The 23,866-nt window shown below is 36.8% G+C and overlaps 2 protein-coding genes across 2 annotated transcripts; one reads left to right on the top strand and one right to left on the bottom strand.

Moving 5' to 3' along the window:
• Window positions 1-255: 255 nt before the first annotated feature.
• On the top strand, window positions 256-2,616 carry LOC142983939 (dynein axonemal light chain 1-like). The gene is made up of 4 exons (XM_076131159.1): window positions 256-626; window positions 1,108-1,219; window positions 1,832-1,978; window positions 2,443-2,616. Exons 1-4 carry the CDS (start codon window positions 472-474, stop codon window positions 2,584-2,586), a joined length of 558 nt encoding a protein of 185 aa, XP_075987274.1. The 5' UTR covers window positions 256-471; the 3' UTR covers window positions 2,587-2,616.
• A 10,258-nt stretch (window positions 2,617-12,874) lies between these two features.
• On the bottom strand, window positions 12,875-23,036 carry LOC142983927 (ATP-binding cassette sub-family F member 1). Its single transcript, XM_076131137.1, has 17 exons — window positions 22,675-23,036; window positions 22,403-22,516; window positions 22,223-22,324; window positions 21,970-22,095; window positions 21,742-21,846; window positions 21,382-21,491; window positions 21,114-21,191; window positions 20,592-20,778; window positions 19,970-20,257; window positions 19,137-19,362; window positions 18,623-18,706; window positions 18,025-18,262; window positions 17,435-17,612; window positions 16,791-16,969; window positions 16,205-16,438; window positions 15,678-15,836; window positions 12,875-15,234 (listed from the first exon to the last, which is right to left on the bottom strand). The coding sequence occupies exons 1-17, from the start codon at window positions 22,913-22,915 to the stop codon at window positions 15,133-15,135; spliced, it is 2,751 nt and encodes a 916-aa protein (XP_075987252.1). The 5' UTR covers window positions 22,916-23,036; the 3' UTR covers window positions 12,875-15,132.
• Between the last annotated feature and the right edge of the window lie 830 nt (window positions 23,037-23,866).

Here is a 23,866-nt window from a genome sequence, read left to right as displayed (position 1 = left end):
CTTGCATGCGTGGTTCACGGCTGTCGGAGATGTACAAGATTCATTAGGTACCCAAGCTACTTTATTTTGGAAATACATAAATTCACGAATTATAATCTAGATAGGTTACTACACTACAAATGACGTCACTTTATCTGTTAGATATGCAAACCGAAACTGAGTCGTGAAACTGGCCTTTGCAGCAACCTCTTTGCAGTGAATTATCTTAATACCAACATTCCTATATTTTATTTTTAGAAACAAAAACAAAAGTCACTTGACAATACTTGACATGTCAGTGTTTACTTGCTCAGTATTTGTTTGTAAATAAATAAATAATATTGATAATATATATTTTAAACCGTCGATTTTATAGTAAAAATCAATACTTTTCAACACTTCACTTACAGTAACTTTGACTCGAAAGGCTCCACTAGCCGGCACTAGTCTGTGATAATTGCTCTTATTTTACTGTATCTAATATCATTTGTAATGGCATTAAAACCCACGACTTGCAAGGAAGCCATAGCCCGGTGGGAGAAGGAGAGGAACGAGAGTGCCGCAGAAGCCACTGTGATAGAGCTGCAGTTTCAGTGGCCTCCCATCGAAAAGATGGACGGAGCGCTCTCCACTCTTGTTGCCTGCGAGTGAGTTATACTTTCATAACATTGTGACTCTTTTTAGTAAGTACTTATCTATGCTTCTGCCCGCGGCTGCGACTGCGTGAAAAGATTAACAAAATGTTTATCTACTGCCTCCGTAGCGCGGTTAGTTGTGCATCCGACTGCTGACCACGAGGTCCCAGATTCGATTATTCGGTCACAGATAGGAAAACGTGCTATTGGTCCTTTTAAAGGTTTCGTTAGATTACATTATTCTCAATAGTAGTCTGGAGGTTAATAACGTGCCCGGTATATGGGAAAAAGCTCGCTCCCTATTAAATGATACTAAGATAGTTAATGGTGAAACGCGGATGAACTTCATACACCTTTGGGTATAATAGGCGTAATAATACGTATGCAAAATGTTTAAGACATAAGTTTAGACAGTAGGTTCCTACTAAACTTCCCTCTTATTTCATTGCGTGACATAATTATCATTCAATAAGTCATCATTTTCACTTTTCAGGAAACTAAGTCTGTCATCTAACACGATCGACAAAATAGCCGGCATCGCAGGAATGAGAAACCTTAAGATATTGTCAGTGGGACGAAATAACATTAAATCATTGGCTGGCGTGGTAGGTCTACTTGATTATATTATATCTTATTACATCTATACTAATATAATAAAACTGATGAGTTTATTTGTTTGTTTGAACACGCTAATCTCTGGAACTACTGGTTCGAATTAATAAATAATTTTTGTGTTGAATAGACCACTTATCGAGGAAGGCTTTAGGTTTTATAATCACGCTACGACTAATAGGGGCAGAGTAACAGAAAAAAATGTTACAAAAACGGGGAAAATTATGACCCATTCTCTCTTATGTGATGCAAACGAAGTTGCGCGGGTCAGCTAGGTATAAGAAATATACTATTGTTTTAATACATCACCCTGAGGGGGAAATTACTAACTGTTATTTGATTAGTCTGGCCTACGAATCAGTGGTTTCAAGGAACATCGTTTTATAAATACATCTGTGTGTTAAAAATAATTAGAAATGTAATTGTGTGACTTTTTATTTTATTCTTGTTTCTATAATCGACTAGGCACCTAATGGAACGTTCTTAACCTTTTTTAATGTTCACCAAATTGCATATAACTTATTTGTACATAGTGTACCTAAGCTAAAATGAAAACGGCGTTTCTAGTACGAACAGACAGCCAAACTTAAGATTCTTATTTTCAGGAAACCGTGGCTGAAACGCTAGAACAGTTGTGGATCAGTTACAATCCTATAGACAAGCTGAAAGGAGTGGGAAGCTTAAAGAGATTGGAGGTTTTATACATGTCTAACAATTTAATTAAAGAATGGGTGGAGTTTAATCGATTGCAGGTTAGTCTTTTATGTACATACATAATATCACGCCTTTTTTCGGCGGATAGGGCGGATAGAGACTAGATAACGCCAATTGGTACGTTCCTCACAAAGTTCCCTTGCCTCATTCACATCCATAAATCGTGTCACACATAGTCTTTTATATCATTACAATATTTACTGCAATTGGGTAAGTAAGAGTGTTAGTCAGGAAATGTAAGGCTCGATCCCGGTTGAGTAAATATTACGCAGGTATTGACCAAACTCGACCATGTCTTCTCTAATCATCTTTCGTTAATCACGCAAATTCAAGTCATCTAACCATTGTTTACTTATAGTAATCATTCTTATCTACTGCTGAATCCATCACGATTACGACTTACTGAATATTAAAAGAAAAATAAATGGACGTAGGTATCTGTTTTACTGACCAACTGGTCAAAAGTGACTAAAATTAAAATATGTACTGGGTATGCTTGCAGGAATGTCCCGCTCTAAGAGATTTGGTTTTCATCGGGAACCCGATTATGGAAGCTCAAGCTGACATCGACACCTGGCGCACTCAAGCCGCCAATCGTCTGCAGCAAATCACCAAGCTCGACGGTGTACCACTTATTAGAGACTAAATAATTAAGTAGGATATTTCATTAATTTTATTATTACACTTATTAACCCCCGTCATTGTTGGCGGAAAATATAACAGATTCAAGCATATTTTACCGAAATTTCTTTAATTATTTTAAATGATCATAAATCAACATCCGTGACCTTTAGTTAAACTTCGAATCCCTCAAAATTTAATTTTCTATAAAGGAATTTTGATTGCGTGACACTTTCCGTAACAATGGTTGATAGAGGGCCACTTATTTAGCCTACGAATTGAAATGACGATAATATTCGAAATAATAGCCTCGTCGCATCGCCTCGCTTGCTTGACATTTATGACAGATTATGACTCTGGCAACACTAATAACTGCTGCACACGCCATCTATCTATTAGGTGACGCAACTAAAACATGACAGCGTTAAGATTGAATTCCATTAATCGAATAATGATTGCGATAGACAGATTGAAGATTACAGAGTAATTCAACTGACTCCGTGAAGCGATAAATTGACTCATTCGTAGATAAATCTAGCCCGTATATTGATATCCAGTCGTAATGGTAATTGATATACCAACTAACATGGCTTATAATCAATAAAGTAAAATTAAAAAACTGAAGTACCTACTGGCATTTATTTAAAACCCCTAAAAACATCGTAGCCTTTAATGTTATTACTTTTTCACAATTCCTACGGAAATCGATTGCAATGAAGAAAAACTCCAATTCCAAATCTTCATCTGAATGCGTCGCCATTGTCCGAGCGGCTTTATGATTCGTCATACGTCTCACAGCCAACTTAATAGCCTGCTTAATTCGCGCCAAAAGGAAATACGAATTGGCCGGGGTCGCCATTGCCGGCGGAAAAGTCCCTCTCTCGGTAGATGCGCGGATGGCCCCGCTATTGTGTTGCCACTAATAAAATTTAATGATGTAAACGGATAGCACGAATTTATCTAACTCAGAACGCGTAGGGAGCGAGGCGCTGAGGGGAAATCAATTAACGACAATATATCAGCAGTAAGGCAAATTGAATTCGGTATTGTTATACGATACTGTTGTACTTTAATTATACACTTCGTATTTTCTAAATTCTGTTTAAATTTTAAGTGCTACGAATGCTACGTGTGCTACGAAATTGCTACGAGAAATTGATTTAGTTTAAGATTGCGTGGTTTGATTTATAAAGATATCAATGCTTTTATTATATGTATATCGAAATTTGATTCCGTAATTGCTTGCTTAATGTATTAAATAATAATTATAGATATTAGATACCTTTCTTCATAAAGTATATTTAACACGTGAAAGTGAACCAAATATAGCAGTAGGGAGTAAATAACATTTGAATAGCGTTCTATAATTTAATGGAAACCGGTCGTTGTGTACTCAGCGTAATGGACCGATAATTGTCCATCCAAACAGAAGTAACTTTGTTAATCAAAATGTAGCTCGCACCTTCCCTACGCATTATAAATGAAGTGTAGTCCCTCGTTAATGCGTACAAATGCCGGCGACCGCCATCTAGCCCGTCATTATTTAATTATTAACACTACAATCGACCTAATTTTGATTTCTATTTGACATTTCGATTACGCGGCACGTAGCCGCCGGCGAGCAGCCATTTTGTGACATCTGTCCTCCAATGTGTTACGAACTATAAAATTCAATTTCCCCAATCGGCCAGCTCGACACATTTATTATTCATAGGTCGGTACCTAGATGCTCGGCCACTAACAGATGTGATCTTTTACGTGAAGGAATATCAAAAAACATGACGTCGATATAAAGAGCAGTGATTCTAAGGGACATGAATTTAATATAAGATCATGTGGATCCAATATATGAAAATATTCCACTTGTATAAAAAAAAGAAAATCCAAATACACTCACAAAATAAGCTATTCAATCGCGTGACATCAGAGTTTTCCAGTTGCGGGAAATGAGTTTTCATTTCAGTTATTGAAAGTTTAACTCATATCGTTTCTGAAAAGCTATTAATTTTGTACGAGAGTAGCTTATAGTTTATTGGCAAGCAATCGACTTTAGGTCACGCTACTGATCGCATTTAATAGTTCATTCGATTGACTGATATTCATGCCGGTAATGACTGTATCGTCCCAGCTGGTCGGAAATACAACCTACTGTATTTCGATATAGAATTTTGCGGCGATCGTATTAACCAATGTACTTAGTGAATATCGGGTTCACGTTCTTGTATTAGCCAATAAATCAATCCATGTCCTCGGTAATGCACAATCCATTTGCTCGCATGTAGCCTAATTGCTGTTAGCGCCGCCCAATAGCCGCATTAGGTTAAAACGTTGGCCGTCAACCCGCCCCCAGTCGCCAGCCCTGTACTGGAGAACACATGAAACTGGCTATATTCGACTATAATGGCTGATTTTCTAGCTCACGAGATGTAGCCCCAGCAAACGGTCGCGCTTACGCCACTCAAAGGCGGAGAAAATGGCTTAAGTGCTTTCTCTATTATGCTTAAGGTCGTTCGTGAAAAGGATAATTTTCAACTCTCCAGCGCCCCTGTTTTGGCCGGAAATGGAATAATAGGGATGTGGTGGTGAAATTAATTTAAATTTTAGTATAATATTATAATTAATAAAATAATAGGTATATTTTATTAATTGAATGCAAGTGTTAGGTTTTATTTATGTTGCTTGTAACGATGTCTTTCTCTAGTGGAAAATACTTTGTATCGTGTTATCGTGTTACTTAGGTAATACGTTATCTAAATAATTGTGTAATTTATTCGATAACCAGTTTACATGTAATCTAAGACTGCTGAAAAACGAAATGAAAATGTGTAATAGTTATAATAAGTCTTCGAGATATTCCAAGCATGTTCATACTATTCCAACGTTGAGTGAGATAATATATTTTTAAGTTGGGTAACCTATTGTCGCGGCAAGCGTCGAGGGTAGCAAAATAAAGCTTTTCCAACAAACAATAGTTCCGGCCCTTTGTCGCACTCGGAGTTGAGTAAACATTAGTAGTTGAGGGCATTGTAAGAGCTTTTGCCTCCTCCTCCGAGCCTGCGCCTTCGACGCGCTCCGCCGACTCGCGGCCTAACAGTTTACGGCCAGATAACCCCCACTTACCCCTCATTACCTTTTGTTTGTGCAACAGTTCTTTGTTGTTATTGAAGAAAGAATATCCGTACATTTTGTAGGTATCTACAGCGATGTTTATTAAGTCATAATGTAAGTAGATTAGATTCTTACATAAACGGATATCTACCAATTGCTTTATACCTATATATTAACATCGTACGAACCTTAACTCTTTAAATATTATAATACAAACACGGATATAAGCTTTATAACCATGAACCGTAGCGTTAACTATAGAAGTCACGATCGTATCATAAATTTTCCTACAGCATTAACACCTACTTTCCATAATAGCCGATAAACCAAATTTAGTTTTCATGTTACGCACCCTCCACAACTACTTATAATAAGCAATGATCAATGGAGAATAATCCTATTGTGTCGCGCGCACACAAAAAACCATGTCTGAATTATTCCGCCACGGTTTCGTGCTAATATCTCCATTACATTAGTGTTCAGCTTCATTGTTACCCGTACTACATCTACATGATGTAAAAGATTACCCGCCAAAATGTTGACAGTTGTCGCATAGACAAAAGAAAAGTGAGTGCACTCCGATATACGCATAATGGTTTGTGTTTATTTAATTTAAGTCACTGGCAGCATAGAATAATGGCGTGTTTTCGCCAGCGGCGCACGGCGCGGCGTTCCGACTTGAGCCGGGAGCGCCTCGGGGCAATAAAATTAATGAAGCGTGGAGATGGGACCATTTTACTTGTATTATTCGTCTCCTGCGGCCTGAGACTGGAGCGAATGTCCATTAGTTCTGTTTTAACATGTTAGCGATGTTGAAACGTCGTAAATGCGATTTGCTGTACAGAGAGGGTGGAAAAGTAGCCGGAGAGATTTGATCGCGATCAGTAGCCAAAGCGATCGGAAGTGATTTCAAATACCTATTTGTTTGTAGTAAGAGCCCATTATTTATTGATGGAACTTTTTAGCCGGCCTTCTTTCTTTGCGTTTAGGCAAATAAAGTAACTTAGTTTTTGAATACCCATCAGAATTAATTTAATAGTACCTTACCTTGGTGAGTAAATGACGATCAGTGTAGTAAAGTATTCTTGTTAGCACACGCCTTACAAACAAAAATACAATAATATGTGCTAAATGCTAAAATAACACGGTGTATGGACAAAGAGCGCATTACGCCGCACTAGACGTTAACTGTTGATCAAACGATGGTGCGAGCGACCGCGGCAATACCACATGCGACAAATACTCTGATATCATCTTAATCCGTGAATTTTAGACCTATACAAAGTGTTCATTCATCATATGAAGAGCGTTTAAAATTTCAGCTTTGTACAGATTATATCAATCAAACAATGGCATCAGATTTAAAACACGCGTGTTGAGGACCTCCGACTGTTAGACACTTTGTCTAACTAGTAAACTTCACGGCAAAGGCAAAATAGATATAAGTTTACCCATTTTTTCTTTGTTAAAGAAAAAAACATTGGATTTCTTAAAATCGTGTCGAATAAAATAAAACTATACTACGAGTAGGTATCCCACATGGAGTTTAAATTTTTAAGTTGAGTTTCTACACAAACACTTAACCTAACCACATAAAATGACTTCGTAGAAGTGTAAACATAAAAGCCTCCTGTACAAAGCACGGTACATCGAGGCGCTAAACCGTCGCACGCTCATTACGCGAACATTTGCCACTACTATTAGCATATCAAATGCTTTTATCTGATGTAACGGCTGCCCGCACTACACTCGACCAGTGCATTCAGCTACTAATGTTCCAACGAGACAATAACCCGATTAGCAATATAAATACAGTAACAAGAGCACCTAACAAGGGATTTTAACGTACTGATTCTTATCAGGCGTCGCGTTAACAAGGGTAAAGTATGTGTTGTAAAGTATTTGGTATTGAAGTGGTGTAGAATTACGAGATAAACTTTACAAAAAGCTTATTGATTAAACGCCGGCAGAAACAGATCACAGATGATCTGATTTCTAAAATCAATAAAAGTATTTTTGTATCATTAATATTTTATCGTGTACCTAGTTTTGTTTTTTTTTCAGTGTGTGTGTGACTCTACATCGTGGCACAAAAAAATAATAATTCAACTAGTTTTAAACTTTCTATTTATACAGTTGCCCAATACAACGAGGCTTGCAAAAAATACATGGAAATTTGTTTTACACGCGAATGATAAACTTTTATGAGGCTGTTACATAGCGACAATAGGCGGAGCGCACCCGGGGCCCGGGGTTTAGTGCGTCCGATTTCCATACAAAAACTTCTATTTCCCCGGCTAAATGGCACGTGAGAGAACATAAAACTGCGGGAAAACTACACCCAGCTACTAGTTAACTATTCTTTTTTTATTTTACCCTTTACAACCTAAATAAATAAGCAACAGTAGGTATCTGCAACGCGATTTTACGTTTTTATTGTTACTTCTGCGCTAACTTAAATATTAAATTCAGTCTAAACGGTAATTTTGAAGTTTCTCTTTTCTTTCTCTAGAATATTCCTGAATAAATACTTGAATATTATTACGACAGTTTTACAGCGAAGAAAATTGACGAAAATAAGAAAAAGTTAGCCGCTGCATAACTTATTAAGGACGTAAAAGATTTCATACGACAAACAAATAAATACCTACTGATGTTGACGTGATATGTTTGCCAACGACATCAACTCTAACAAAAACATCAAGAAAACCATTCTACATGTGCCGACGACGTAGAAGTCGATAAATTGAATTGATCAACTCAGTTAAGTCATACTAACTAAATCCAAGAATGTTAAGTAGGCCTCATAAAAACTTATAGGGCGCTGTGTACGGCCATGTATCCTACACGCGTCAACTGATCTCGAGCCCACCGACTTGTACCGTCTCTTAGGAAGTGATTTGTCAGCGCCGCCCCCTCTCGATTGAATAATTCAAATAATCGAGGTATTTATATGTAAATAGCGAGCCACATCTCCATACGAAAGGGCCGATCGGTACATAAATTTGGCAAGACGAGGAGAAAACTGCGACGCACCACCGATCTGATTTATTTGCTAAGTTTTGGAAAAAGTGGCGCGCGTCAGGAAATGTTTGTCTAATCGCGTTTATTGCCTCGACCCGGGATTTTGCGCCCCGCAGCACACAGGGGTGAAGCTCACTACTACGTAATACGCTATTGCTACAAAAACAACTGGCCTCATAAAAAAGTTTTCCAAAAATAGTCAAAACATTTTGAGTTGTAAAGTTTGCTTACCTTCGCATTTTCATAGAACCACTGGAAAAACTTATCTACTTACGAAAATATGAACATTCTTATCTATACAGCGACATCCGTAATACTTATTCTGGAAATAAATTTCCGTATTAGAATTCTAAGTAGGAATTACCTCTCTAACATTTAAAAACTCTCTCTACGACAATATAAAACTCCATTAAATATAGATAGTGTCCTCGTAGAACATATCCTATCTTGGTAAAAATCTGAAGAAACATAATATATCCGGACTGATACCATATTATTGTGCAAAGATTTTTTAATAGTAAAGCTAGGAAGTACTTATTACAGCCAGAGCCAACGATTATTTTTGATAATATTTTAACGTGGGTTTAGTCGTCTCTATTGTCAACCCCAAAATATAAAATGATAACGGGTAATCGAATAAGTAATGACACACCCACTCTACAAAAGTTGACATTCACGTGCTGACAGAAAACAAATTTTCTTTCAAAGAAAAACAATCGGCGGTCGCCATGTAATAGAAATAAAACGACGAAATAAGGTAATGAATAATTGCAATTAGAACCACGTTTGACACGTGCCCATTGAAATAATAACGTGGTATTATGAGAAATTCGGTAGTAGGTCCCGGCACGAACATCGTGAGCGCGACACTCTATTAGTCATTGGTACGAACGGGAAGCATAGACTCATCAATCATGCTCGTACGAGCGGGGAGGAACGGGTAAAGTGTTAATAATCGCTCCACCACTATTGTTCATTTATTACTAAATTCACATACGGAATGATATCACTTGTACTGAAATAATATCACTTTGTTTTGGATCGTAATTAAAGGAAAATCGTTATATTAACGTTTAAGAGATGGTCGCAAGAACATTATATCTACTTGGATGTTAGAACATGATTAGGGTGTTCTCAAGTTTTAGGTAAATTTCAATCTTTACAAACGTACCTGTAATTTTTTTTTTGAAGCCTTCAGGAGATGTTCAGCGACTTTTGTTAACAAGGATCAGTTTTTTATCTGTCTTAAATGGTTATTTAGGATTATCTAACACAGAACAGAGAATTTGCTTAATTTTTAATTCTCTCCAATTTAAATCTACGTAACATTTTGCTTAACCAACATATCTGGAAATCAGTTTTCAATACGTATTCTCTCATTCGCGATCCGAAAACCAAAAATGTATATTTCTGCTAAAATCTGCGTCAAGCTTAATAAATTACGTTTTGACCTAACTCAAGGGTAAAAAGTTCAACCCTAAAAATACATTGAGCTTTATAGAACAGAGAAATAAGCAAGTGAGCAACAAAACGCACTTTATCAGGTGGCGGCCGCTTTATCCCGCTAATGACCAACCCCTCCAGAGTAATAAAAGTCGATATCAGCCTCCCCGACGAGAGCATCGGCGAAACGCTCTTGATACTAGCTCATACATTATGTATGTCAACTCATACATTTTTAAAGTTAACCAGTTTGATGCCTTTTATAAGTATGTAGGATAATATCGATAATGTGTTAATAAGTTCTTGTTTCAAGAAGCAAACAATAGAAAGAGGTTCTGTCATGCGTAGTCTGTCTGTGAGGTTTAAATTATGCTCGCGTTTAAAAACATGCCTAAATTAATCTACATGCGTTGATAAATTTGTGATTGTCAATCTATAGCTTCACAATCACTTGTACAAATAGTCTAAATTAAAGAGTGTGTTACCTATAAAGTTTGTAGCTAATAATTTCACAAAATGTATTTAAGGTAGAGTCTAGTCTGTCTATTTCTTTAAACCTTACTTTTATGGATGGGCTAGGCCAATAGTTATGAACATGATCTAATTCTGTTTTATATTATGACGAACAATCAAAACTACGTGAGATTAATAAAAATCAGCACAAGCACTTTGCAAAGCATGTGTTTAAAATATGATAAAAGATCAAAACATATTTATCGGAGTACATGCCCAGCGAAGCGCGGCTGAGAATTAGCGGCGGCGGGAAAGAAAAATGATTGTGACAGTCCGGCGAACACCACTAATGGAGTCTGCGTCTGCGAAATATCCCCACTTAGACCACTACTGGTAACTACATAGTAAGTACCTACATACTCACTATGTACCTCGACAAGTGGTAACACAACAAAATAATTCTATCATTAAAACAATTATGAATGCAGGAACTTACTTTTATACTTTTTAAACACTCGTTCCACGCTCTACCGATGATATTCGAAACTTCCATGCCAGTTGTTAACGCACTAATCTTCAGCTTAAAAGTGATCAGTAGCTAGATAACGTTGTAATAGGGTGACTATCTGATTCATGTATCTACTTAAATTCAAATCGTCGTCGAAATACTCAGAGGGCAATTCGAATGTAGCAATAACGGGGCTCCACCCCTATGATACAATACAACACTCCCCTCACAAATTAAGTGTAAAACAAACCTAATGAAATTTAAATATCTTTTCGGCGACGCAATAACTGCACAAATAAAATCATGTCGCGGGGGAGAGTATAATCGTTTCTATTGTGTACACATTGTATGAAATTATTCTGTTCAGAGATGTAACAACCTTGTCGCAGTAGAAATATACTCTCGTTCCCTCGTATTGTTAGCTTTATACTTGGTATAGTTAGTGTGACAAGGTAACAGGGGTTCCGACGTCGTAAGGAGGGGCGGGAATGCTCTCTAGACAGTAATAGGCTCTTGCGGTGATGATAAGCCTCTCATTGTTAGCTTATTAGTGGATAATTCGCAGCAATGCGTTTAGTGTGGAGAGGAAATCTGTTTGTGGTTGTACTTTTCGTAATGTAATATTAGACATACATATATAGATATTTGCTTTTACTTATTAAAGTGGCCAGAAGTATGTGCTGATATTACAGCTTAATCATACGAAGAGTCTGTAGGTGTGTTAGTAATTCTTTTAAGTTTCCGGGTTGATAATATGGTTTTCCTAAAATGTAAAAGGCACCGAATTGGACAAAAATGCATGGACGGAAACATTATTATTCTAGCAGATTAAGTTGGGTATCCAAATGAACCTCTTAAAATACGCTCCTGCCCCTCAAAGGGGAGGATACTAATTTTCTTTCAACTTTAAAAGAAGGTTTCTTTCAAGAAGTGGAAAAAAGTTACAATCGAAAAGGAAATTTGCGTTTTAAATCCTCTAATGAAGCTGAGAAGTTTATAATGGAGGGGCGAAAGGCTGCGGGTAAATTGAGGAAAAAACTTGCGCCGGGGAAATGAACTGAGATTGTTAGATAAAAGTATTAATTTGTATAATCCTACTTGTGGCAGGAATATTTTCAGCTCCAGGAATATTGCATGAAGAACCTAATTTGTTTTAAGTACTTTAGGTAGGTCCTACATAAGTCTACATAGATTATTAAATGGAACCTGCTTGGGTAATACAATATTTAATCATTTTGTGGGAGTTCACCGCACCAGCGCTCTTTAGACCGAGTCAGCACTTGATATAATTAACATGACGTCTCAAAAATAAGGGTATCGAACACGCGGGTGGCGTTAGTAAGGAGATGACACTGCAGCACTGGACCACACCACACCTTAGTGCTGTGATGCTATCACCACATCACAGCACTTAAGTGTGATGTGGTCATTTCGGAGAATGGTGGTAGAAATATTCTGTGTGGTGGGTTCACAGTTTACTTATTTCCAGTGGTCTCTACTATCCATGTTGTTAGGTAACAGAATTGTCTTCCAGTTGAAACCCTGGTGACTATGTAATCATCGATACGTGACGACCAAAAAAAAAACGATGTACTCTTTTGCTTGTTTTGTAGTAAGTTAAAAATTTAACGTTTTTGTGTATGTTACTAAGTAACTAAGAAAAACAGAATCTTCAGATTTGGGGTTTTCACTACTTTTGATCATGTTTATCACGATTGACTGACTGTGACGACCCAACTGGTGAGGGGAAAAAAGGAAAGAAAAAATCAAAGAAAACTTACATTTTGTAACAAAATTTATTAATTTTAATTGTATATAAATATGTTAAACATTTTACGCTAAAATTTCAATAATGTGCGGGCACTGCCCGACACTGAATGACTATTCGACAAACTTATTCACAAATTAAAATAACGATTTTCAATACATCCGAATTACTTTTATTTCATGACTTAGTGAAGATTCCAGTGTTAATTTTGTTCCAAATATTTTAAGGGCTTATTTCACCTTACGCACTAGCGGTAAGCCGCGCGGTTACAGTATGTAACCGCAAGTGTGTAACCGCCCTTGTGGTTGCATACTGGGTAAGGGGCTTATGAATAATCAAAATGATAACCTGTCCGACAGATAAACTGACAGATAACATATAAACTCCACCTGTGGTGAAACTGGGCTAAGGTAACTAAATGAAGTAAATTTTGGGATATGTGTTATCAAGAACAAAATTACTAATTGCGTACATCTAACGTCAAAAATATGTATACGCTGTCACATTTTTAAAGGCAATTTTATCAATGAAAATAGTGAAATTACTGCTGCATATTAACTTCATATTAATTTTACAATGACTGAGTATTGTTTGATGAATAATAGCAATATTTAAATTTATATTTTCATCTAAAAAATACAATTGAAAATGTGACGGTTCACACATTTTTCTGACGCTGACTGTAACTATTGGAAGACACCCGTCATGAAACCCTACATTACACACTATTATATTCTTCAGTAGAAATATATGAGCAATTGGACGACTTTTTTTTCTATTTTCAGTGATGCAAAGGCTAGTATCATATTTTATAGATATCACCAAACAACTTGAAGAGTTTCGTGTCATCATAATGAAAGACTTTTAGATCCGCTTGGAAGTAATTATAGTACGCAACGACAATGACTACTGCGATTCAATCGCCCGGTTGGTTAGCGTTCCTCTGCTTTTTATTTCTTTTTTCTTAAAAAATACAAGACCCACACTGAGAATTGCTCTTGTGTCGCGGGGATTTTATAAACATACAAACAACTGACACAAAGTACAATTAGACCCGAAACAAGTATTTGTGGATTGCACAAATAATTGTTCCGTATGGGAATCGAACCCACGACCTCCCGACGCAATGGTAGCGGCGTGATGACCTTAATCACTGCGCCACGGAGACAGTTTAGGGTCTTTTTTTCAGATTATTTTCCTGTAAACCTACTTCTGTTCAAATTGTTTGGCGACAGACACACCTAGTACTATTTTATTAACTTGTGGGATAAAGGCATTATATTATTGCTATACTTGTGTTGCTATATCGATAAGTGCACATTTGATGAGGCACTTACGTGAATTTGCAGTAAAAATAATCGGATTATATTTCAAATGTAACAACGGCATATAATGTTTGTGATGATTATATGCTTCAACAATACTGAAAGTTGTAATATTTGTCAAAATTATTTATTATTTGATAAGTACAACATTAACGTTTTGAAAATAATCGCGGCTTATACACATAATACTAAGGTGCTCTTCGATCGAAACGTTTGGCTGTTATAAAGGTATCGTGGCCTTTAAAATATTCAACGCGCATAAGACCTTTTGTGCATCCTAGTATTAAATAATATATTTGATCAAACAATTATGTACATGTTTAAAATCACATTCTATGACTGAATCCTCTCTATACTACAGGTGATATCCAAAGGAAACTGTGTATTATTCCGACGTATGTTCAAAACACTGGATAGTCATTTCATTCGACACTTCTACGATTCTCAAAGTGCTTTTAATAGTCGTATTCATGTATCACATCGGTAATTGATCATCCTATAACCGTATTGCCAATGAAAGTGATCTTTAAAAGCTGATATTAATGTTTCGTTTATAACACCTGTCAAGAAAAGCGTGCACGGATATACACGTATACGCTAAAATACATTGACATATAATTTAACGACAATTACTGAGACTTGCTACACAGATATTCAGTTCGGCATTAATCGGCGTAGCCGGGCGGCAATCTCGAATATGTGTAGATGAACCTAGTCGGCACAAGCCAAACAAAGTAGTAATTGCTTCGAGTCGATTTTGTGGTTAGAAAAATATTGTCGAAGCGAATATGTGTGTAGCAAGCCTAAGAGATTACACACGCGTACGAGTTAACATGGAAGAAAACAGCAATTCTTAGTAACAAAGATGATTAAAGCCACGAATAACAAGTAAAGTGAGTAAAATAAACAATTTTAACAAATAGTACATCTGATGTGTTCTGTTTACTGTAGTACGGCCGCGTTGGCGATGATGGACGGCGAGTTGATCGTCTCGCCGAGACTCTCGAGGAGTTCCTTACGGTAGTCATCGAAGTCTCCATCGACCTGAGAAAACATTGCCATATTATTATCACATATAGTTATTGCAGGCGAACAATACTTGTCGATTAAAATACAATTCTAAAATGCTGCGTATACGTGCACGTACACATACGTGATATAACAATGTTGACGTAAATATGGAAGACCCAAACGTGATTAGACATATTACAAGAATATTGGCACTAAGTTCAGAATTCGTTTTAGCGGCAATGCTGTAGATTATTGAAGACAACCATATTGACAATCCCATGTACATTTGGTCTAGCATGGAGATAAATGTTGATACATAGCATCTTTAGCACGTGCAACGACGATGTGCCGGTTGTAGTTTATTAGTTATATCGCCGCGCTACAGACCAAATTTTCATTAATTTTTCACTTAAACATACAATAAACCCATTAGTATTAGCTAGTTTCCGTGCATAAAGCAGTATAAACGTTTGTACCTCATTAATAGTCTGATCTTCAATAACATAGAGCGCGCAGTCCGTCTCTCGGATGAGCCGCTCGTCGTGAGACACGATGATGACGCCGCCCTTGTAGTCGTTGATGGCGTCGGCCAACGCGTCGATACTCTCGATGTCCAAGTTGTTCGTCGGTTCATCCTACACACACATTACATAATAATATGATTTTTGATATCTAAGTTTAAAGAGTTCGTTTTGCATGTTTAGAAGCCAGTCAGGTAATGATAAGTATAAGGGGCAGATACCAGTGGTCTGTTAGATCTACCTCCCGAAACTATGTAGCCATATCAATATTGAAGTCTAAGCTATCCACTGCGTCGGAATCGAAACGGACCGTAAGGATTTGTAAAATGTGAAATTGGGAATCAAGATATTATAATAAACTTGAAAAGTAGAATCAGTAATAACAAAAGATTCTTAATGTCTCAAAACACTGACAAGTACGATAACTACCTCATCTGAAAAAAACACTTATATTTTTCAGTAAAATCTATGAATCAACATACCAATATAACGACATCGGGAGCCATGAGCGTCAGTTCAGCGAGAGCAACCCTAGCCTTCTGTCCTCCACTCAGGTCCATCATCTTGATGGTGTGCGCGTGACTCGCCAGCCCGAACGTGCCCAGAGCTTTCCTAGCTTTCTCATACTGCAGCCCGAATAATCGCTGTAGGTATTCTGCAGGCGTTTCTTCGGCTGTCAGGTGCTCGCCTGAGTGCTGGTCGAAACGACCTATCCGCTAAAATATAAAATTTTAATCATACATTTGGTAAAGATTATACCTATTTTATAAACGGCGTTGGAATGAGTACCGCATAAGGAAGCGCTTTTATTGTAGTTGTTATTTTGAAACTGTCATTTTTAAGTTGCATATTTATGGACATTATAAATACGTTAACCTTTGTAAAACTCTGTAACGTCAATAGAAAATTATGTTCAATGAATATAATAATTTGAACAGTCGCCAGCATGTGCATATTTTGCGTGTAACGGGGTGAACGTGCACGTACACTTAGACACAAATCTTGCTACTTTATCTCGTTTGTAATTACGAACTAAAGCTTTATTTTTTCAACTATTTTCCAACTTACCAGTCTATGATTCCTAATAAGTTCTCCCTTAATGGGGCTAAGGTCACCGACCAGTAGCTTGAGGAACGTAGACTTGCCCACACCGTTGGGTCCCACGATGGCGATACGTGAGTTCAAGTCTATACCGAAGTCAACACCTCTGAACAATGGCTTTTGACCAGGGAAATGGAAGTCCACATCTGAAATAAGATTACTTTTGAGCTACTTTGGCTTATGTTAGAGAAGAAATTGAACCGATAGAGTTACGAATAACGACTGGCGAATTTGTTGCAGCAATTCAACACTCTAGGCTGTATTACATACACGATACCTATTATGACAGATGGTAATAAATAAAATAAATACGCTCACAAACTCACTTCGCTATTTAAATTCTCATAAAGACTTAAGTCATCGCCTGTGAAATAAAGGTTTGCTGACAGCAAGTAGTCAACATATTGTATTGTTAGGTCGACGATTTTGGCGCGTAAACTCCTATATGCCAAACTATGAAGCCAGAAAATGAGAGGTAAATAATTTCAAGAACCCTTGACAACTCCCTCTTGAGTTCCTCAAAGTTCAGAACAGTCTGTTTGCTTAACATTAATATTACCAAATTAGTCTCGTTTCTGCTATTTTCTGCTACAAAAGTCACATATACATACTGTGTAATCCAAGAATAGGTGGTTGCAGCGGCGGCGGGTCGGGGAAGGAGAACTTGACGATGTACTCCTTGGGCCGCTGCAGCAGCGCGGTGGGCGCCGCGGCATCCTCGTCCTCCCGCTGCGCCTTGCTGCGGTTCTTCTCCTGCTTGCGGGTCAACGCTTCCTTCTGCTTCTTCTCCTGTTATACCAAAATATAGCATTCGTTATAACTTCTTCTGCCCGCGAAATCGGCTGCGTGAAAAACAATTCCGGCATAAAAGTATTCTATGTATTAGTCCAAGTTAAAAACTATATGTGTATCAAATTTCCTTAAAATCTGTTGATTAGTTTTTTCGTGAAAGATAAACAAACTTACACACACACATTTATCCACACAAACTTTCGCATTTATAATATTATTAGTAGGGTAATATTAGACAGACAATCAAATGGACAGCCGTAACTACCGAACGTAAGACGCTGCAATTTGGCATGTACCTACGTTCCTTAGAAAGTGTAAGGGATCACAAAGAGAGGATTTTCGGAAATACCACGCGGACAAAGTCGAGGGTGGAAAGCCTGTACTATTTAAGGACAAACCGTCAACTTACAGCTTGTTTCTTGGACTGTCCATGCGCCTTCAAGTCCTTCAACCTCTTCTCTTGCTTCTCATACTCCTTAATCATCTCCTTTCTCTTCTGCGCGTACATCTTCTTGAACATAGAGTAGTTGCCCTTGTAGTAGTACAACTTCTGCGTGTCGAGGTGAATGATCTCATTGCATACGTTGTCCAAGAACGACTGGTCGTGGGACACTACTAGTAAAGTTTTCTTCCAGCCTTGGAGGTAACTGAAAAGGTATTTTGGTATTGAAAATGACATAATAATATGTCACTAGAGATAGATAGAGTAAGGCATAGTTATCGAGGTCAATATCCGGATGGAAGCCATTCACGACCTTTTTCAATGATATATCTATCCCTTATTTTGTGTTTACTTACTAAAGACAATCTCTCATTTAAACATTAGTTAGCAATTCCTAACGAAATCAGTTAGAGATGGATAATTTTGACGTTATAATCAAAAGATAGCAATCTATCGGTCATCTCTAGCAAAATTATTTTTAATTATTAGTATAATGTACGACACATGTGAATGAAAATTATAAAATAATATAATACGAGTATGTAGTCACAAAATCCTTACTTACTTGTCTAACCAAATGACGGCGTTCAGATCTAAATGGTTGGTAGGCTCGTCAAGCATCAAGAGAGTCGGCTCAATGTATAAAGCTCTGTGAACAAACAAAATTCAATATTATATTAGCAGTCAATAAGGAAAATATATGAAACATTATTCAAAACAAGCTATTTTGTAACTAAACTAAGTGAATCACGCGTTGTTTAATTCGATCACGGTGCCATTACCATTATGTCTGGAGATTGTAGGTTCCATTCCCGAGCAGAGTAAACATTTGTGTGATCCCACATACAACCACTTTTGCAGCTGACAATGGTCTGACAAATACATCTACTTTATATTGGAAATACACAGTGGTATTCATTATAATTTAGATAAATCGTCGATGCCAAGGCTCTCTACAAAGTTGTTGACTATAGAAACCAACTAACCTATTATTAAATATATACCTCTCCCTAATTCGAGAGGAGACCCTTGCCCAGCAGTGGGACAGTAACAGGTTAAAAAAACATAAAGAATATTACCTAGCAAGCGAGACTCTCATACGCCAACCACCGGAGAAGTTCTTAGTGGCCCTGTCTTGCATTTCGCGGCTGAACCCGAGACCGGCGAGGATCCTGCGAGCGCGTGGCTCCGCGCTGTCCGCGCCGATAGCCTTCAACTCCGCATAAACTTCATTCAAACGCTCCTGCTTAGCCAGACTGCCTTTTTCTATTTCAGCTTCTAGTGCTTTACACTCGTTCAGCAGTTCTATAAAAAATGCAATTTTATTAGTACCAACAGACAATAAGTTTTACTACGTGTAGATAGTTAAAAATCTCTAAAAGTCTACTTGCCTAGCTGACTTAAGAGGCAGTGAAACCAAAAATGTCTTAATTGTCACGTAATGCAGAGACTTTGGTCGATTGTAAAATGTAATGTAATTAGTAGTATCTATACTAATACTAATACTAATACTAATATTATAAAGCTGAAGAGTTTGTTTGATTGTTTGTTTGTTTGTTTGTTTGAACACGCTTATCTCGGGAACTACCGGTCCGATTTGAAAAATTCTTTCAGTGTTAGATAGCCTATTTATTGAGGAAGGCTATAGGCTTTATAACATTACGCTACGGTCATCAGGAGCGGAGTAGCAACGAAAAATGTTACAACAACGGGGAAACTTTTGACTCATTCTCTTAGGTGACGCAAGCGAAGTTGCGCGGGTCCGCTAGTCATAAATATACTTCAGACTTAAACATGAATTAAAACACTTAATGTTAAGGCTCAAAACTTTCCAAACTCTCAATTTACATAACACTTTTAGAAAGTTCATTGAAAATCACAAACAAAGTATGTTCTGAATACAAATACTCACCAGTTCTCTTCACATCAGCTTCTAATAAAGTATCAACGGCACTCATATCACTGGCAGTGACCTCTTGCTCACACAACAAGATATCTATATGAGGAGGGAGAGGGAAGGCGCGTTGTGCTAAATGCCTCAACAGCGTAGTCTTTCCGTGACCGTTCGGTCCAACCAAACCATATCTACGACCGTTAGCGATCAAAAGATTAGCATTCACGAACAAGTCTTTGCCTTTCGCGCTAATTGAAAAGTTTTCTACTTTGATGTCTACTGCATTCTCTAAGGCTGCCATTTGACCTGAAATATATAAAAAAATGTTAGGATTGTTGCCAGTTATTTCACAGATGTTAGTTGAAGATATGAGAAGCTGTGTTGGTTATTTATTAACATAGATAAATGCAATAACTTTGTAAAAAGCAATAGTTTTGTATTGAGTAAAAATTTTATTATAAAATATTGGAAGCAAATTAAATTGAGGGCGACATTTCGACCACAAGGAATCAAGAGTATGAAAATAAATATAGATTTTCATTCTGGTAATACAGAAACTGGATAGAATAAACCACAAGAAAATCAAGGTTCTTGTATAGATATCATAATATAATCATATCTAAAAGTGGGGGCTACTTACCAGCAGTTTTCTGTGCCTGGCTGACAGTGAAGTTAGCGTCAAGCTCGCTATGCCCCTGACCTCCCTTCTTGGTCAGCATTTCCACTTGCTTCTCATACTCCTGCTGTTTCTTCAACTTTTTCTTCTCTTTGTGACTGAGTTTCTTTTCCACCGGCTCTTCTTTCTCCTTTTCTACAATCTCAGGTACCTAAAAATATTTATAGAGGATATTTTGAAAAAACGTTCACATAGTGTATGACAAGACTGAACTGAATGAATCAAAGAAAGTTTAAAGAGATCATAAAAGTGGCTTTTTTGGGTCTCTGCCGTCTCCTATGGGTAAATGCGTGATATTCTGTTTTTTTCTACAAATTTCACATCTGCTACAAAACAAGATATTAATTGAAAAATTAACTTTATGTACATGAAAAAACATCCTAAAATGAAACAGTCTAAATATGCTTGTTACTCTTTATAAAGTTGCTAAGACATGGCCTGTTATTTATCTAATAATAACTTATAAAAGAAGTCACAATAGATTACCGTATCTTCAGTCTCCGCAGGAGCTTCATCGGGAGAAGCTTCAGGTTCAACTGGTTCAACCTTTGCCTTCTTTTTATCCTAGAAAAAAAAAATTAAATCAAAGACTAATACTCTTTAAGTTATAATAATATGTGGATAACACTCTTGCTGTTCCAATGAGGACTAAAACAAATCATTTAAGGTGAGTGGAATTGTGGTAGACAAAATAATACTAATTATTTAATTAGGCAGGCATATTAAATATATCATAAGTCACCAGGCTAATTACCTTGCTTTTTGCAACTGGTTTCTCCTCCTCTGGTTCTGGTTCATCCTTAATTTCAAATTTCTTTAACTCTGCCTCTATATCATCCATATTATTCTTCTTTTTAGCTTTACCTGCATGAAAACATATTTAATTTTAAACAGAACAACAATTGTAATTGAAAAAAATTCTTACGTTTTGCTGCAGCCATTATAAAAGGAATATGGAAGTTGTGTTAAATGTTAGAACAAATTTAAACAGATGCACATTATATAATAATCCAATATGCACTGTTATTGTCTTAGTTCCTTTATAGCTGCCAACTGTCACATTAAAATATGACATTTGGCACATTATTTAGATCTCATCCTTATATACTCTTACCTTTACTTTTAACTACTGGAATAGCTACTTCTTCCTCTTCAGAAACTTCCATGTTTAATTCTTTGTCACTCTCCTCATCTGGCCAGTCATCTTTCTTTCCTTTGCCTAATAAGAATAACAGTTGCTCTATGAATTTGCAAAGTATTGGCATAATAATGAGAAAAAATCGAATGTAAAAGAAAAAGAAGTTTAGTGCCAATAAAAGGTTTAAAAGTAAAAAAAGGATACCTTTTTTATTCTTTGTATTACTGGCTGGTTTAGGCTGATTGCTTGATACATTGCTCACTTGTGACTTGATATCATCATCTTCATCCTCTGATGATTCCACTTCTATATTTTTCTTTTTATTTTTTCCTGAAACACAAATTATTAGATGATTTATTAATCTTCTACAGACAATAATTGGGGGCTACTTACTAGCAGTTCAACATTTAAAAAAGTGCTGATTTAATGTGTGTCAATAAATTTGCATATAGCTTACCTTTCTTTTTACTAACAGGTTTTGCAATTTCTTCTTCTGAAACCTCCTTGAGTTCCACATCACTACCTTCAGAAGACCAGTCTTCATCTTTTTTGCCTTTGCCTTTAAAAACACCAAAAATAAAAATAAATCATTTCCAAAGAGAGATTAAAATTTGTAGAAACATTTTTGAGAGCTTACCTTTTTTCTTTTTATTAGACTTAGCTGCTGGTTTTGCTGCAGTACTACTACTGACTGACTTATTTTCATCCATGTCATCATCATCAGACTCATGACCCTTCTTTTTATTTTTGCCTATAACATATAAAAATAATAAATTACATTACTATAGCAATTATTAAGGATCACTAACAGGTAATTTTATCGCCACTCAATACGCGTTCAGTTATCTTAATAACGTAACAATCTGACTTGAACTACTAATTCACAACTTTTTAAAAACATATGTGCACCTTTCTTTTGTGATTTTTTGGCTGCAGGCTTAGGGATGTCTTCTTCGTCCGATACTTGAACTTTCTTCGGTAACTCTCCTTCATCGCTATCGCTCCAATCTCCAGCATTTCCTTTGCCTTTCTTTTTCCCTTTTGCTTTACTTTTAGAGGTTACCTCAGGTGTATCGTTTGTTACAGTCTTTTTCTCTTCGAAATCATCGTTTAAATCTTGATTTTTCTTGTTGCCTTTCCTTTTAGACATTTTTCCTTTTTCTTAATGACGTTAACAAAAATGCCGAAATAACTATTGAGCCAACTCACAAAAATTACGAATTACACAAGTTTACACAAGTGACGAACATACTGAAATTGCTTTCGTATTGCTTTGACATGACATTTTTATTTGACAGATATTTTGAAAGCTGCTGTCAGATTTCGTAGGGTTACCATTTTAGCTCTGTTGCGGTTTGGGATACTTCAACCCCGTGCTTCAACCCATAATTTATTAGCTGTATATTCAAATGAAATAAATACAATTGAACAACTTACACACAGAAATTTAATTCCTTGAGTTCTAACTACCACTTGGTAATTACATTTAAACGACGACCCGGTAAGGGTTGCCGGAGTCCGATGGATGAGGGCGGCCCAGGACCGGTCCTATTGGCGCTCGATGGGGGAGGCCTTTGTCCAACAGTGGACGATTTCCGGCTGAGATGATGATGATGATGATGATGAATAACATTTAACTTGTTAGTGCTGAATGAGTTCCTTAATACACAATAGGTTTAGGCATAATTTGAAACGCACCGAACATAGAGAACATTTTACATAGGTACGTACTTAAACATTAGCCTTGAAAACTTTCCTGATTTTTTTTCTATTCACACCGCGAATTCTATTCACCCCGTTTTACGGTACTCTTAATACTAAAGGTCAGGTCCATAGTGGTGATGAGCAGGTAAACTAGAGCGATGGATAGCAGTGCCAGATCAAAATCTAGCTTTGTTTTGTTAACATTATATCCGTTTAAACAACTAATGTTTTGACATCACTTAATTTCGACGTGATCCACGTTTTCTTCTGTATCTGGTTTAAATAGTACTGTGGATGATTTAAAACAAAAGAGAATACTTGATCCCATATCTTTAAGTTCCAATTACGTGAACTGGATCGGCTGGACTGGCCTACCAGATAAATTCGAGAGCAAATC

This window comes from Anticarsia gemmatalis, chromosome 2, assembly GCF_050436995.1.
Source record: "Anticarsia gemmatalis isolate Benzon Research Colony breed Stoneville strain chromosome 2, ilAntGemm2 primary, whole genome shotgun sequence".
Classification (NCBI taxonomy): Eukaryota; Metazoa; Arthropoda; class Insecta; order Lepidoptera; family Erebidae; genus Anticarsia; species Anticarsia gemmatalis.
This window is presented reverse-complemented; position numbering and strand designations above follow the sequence as displayed.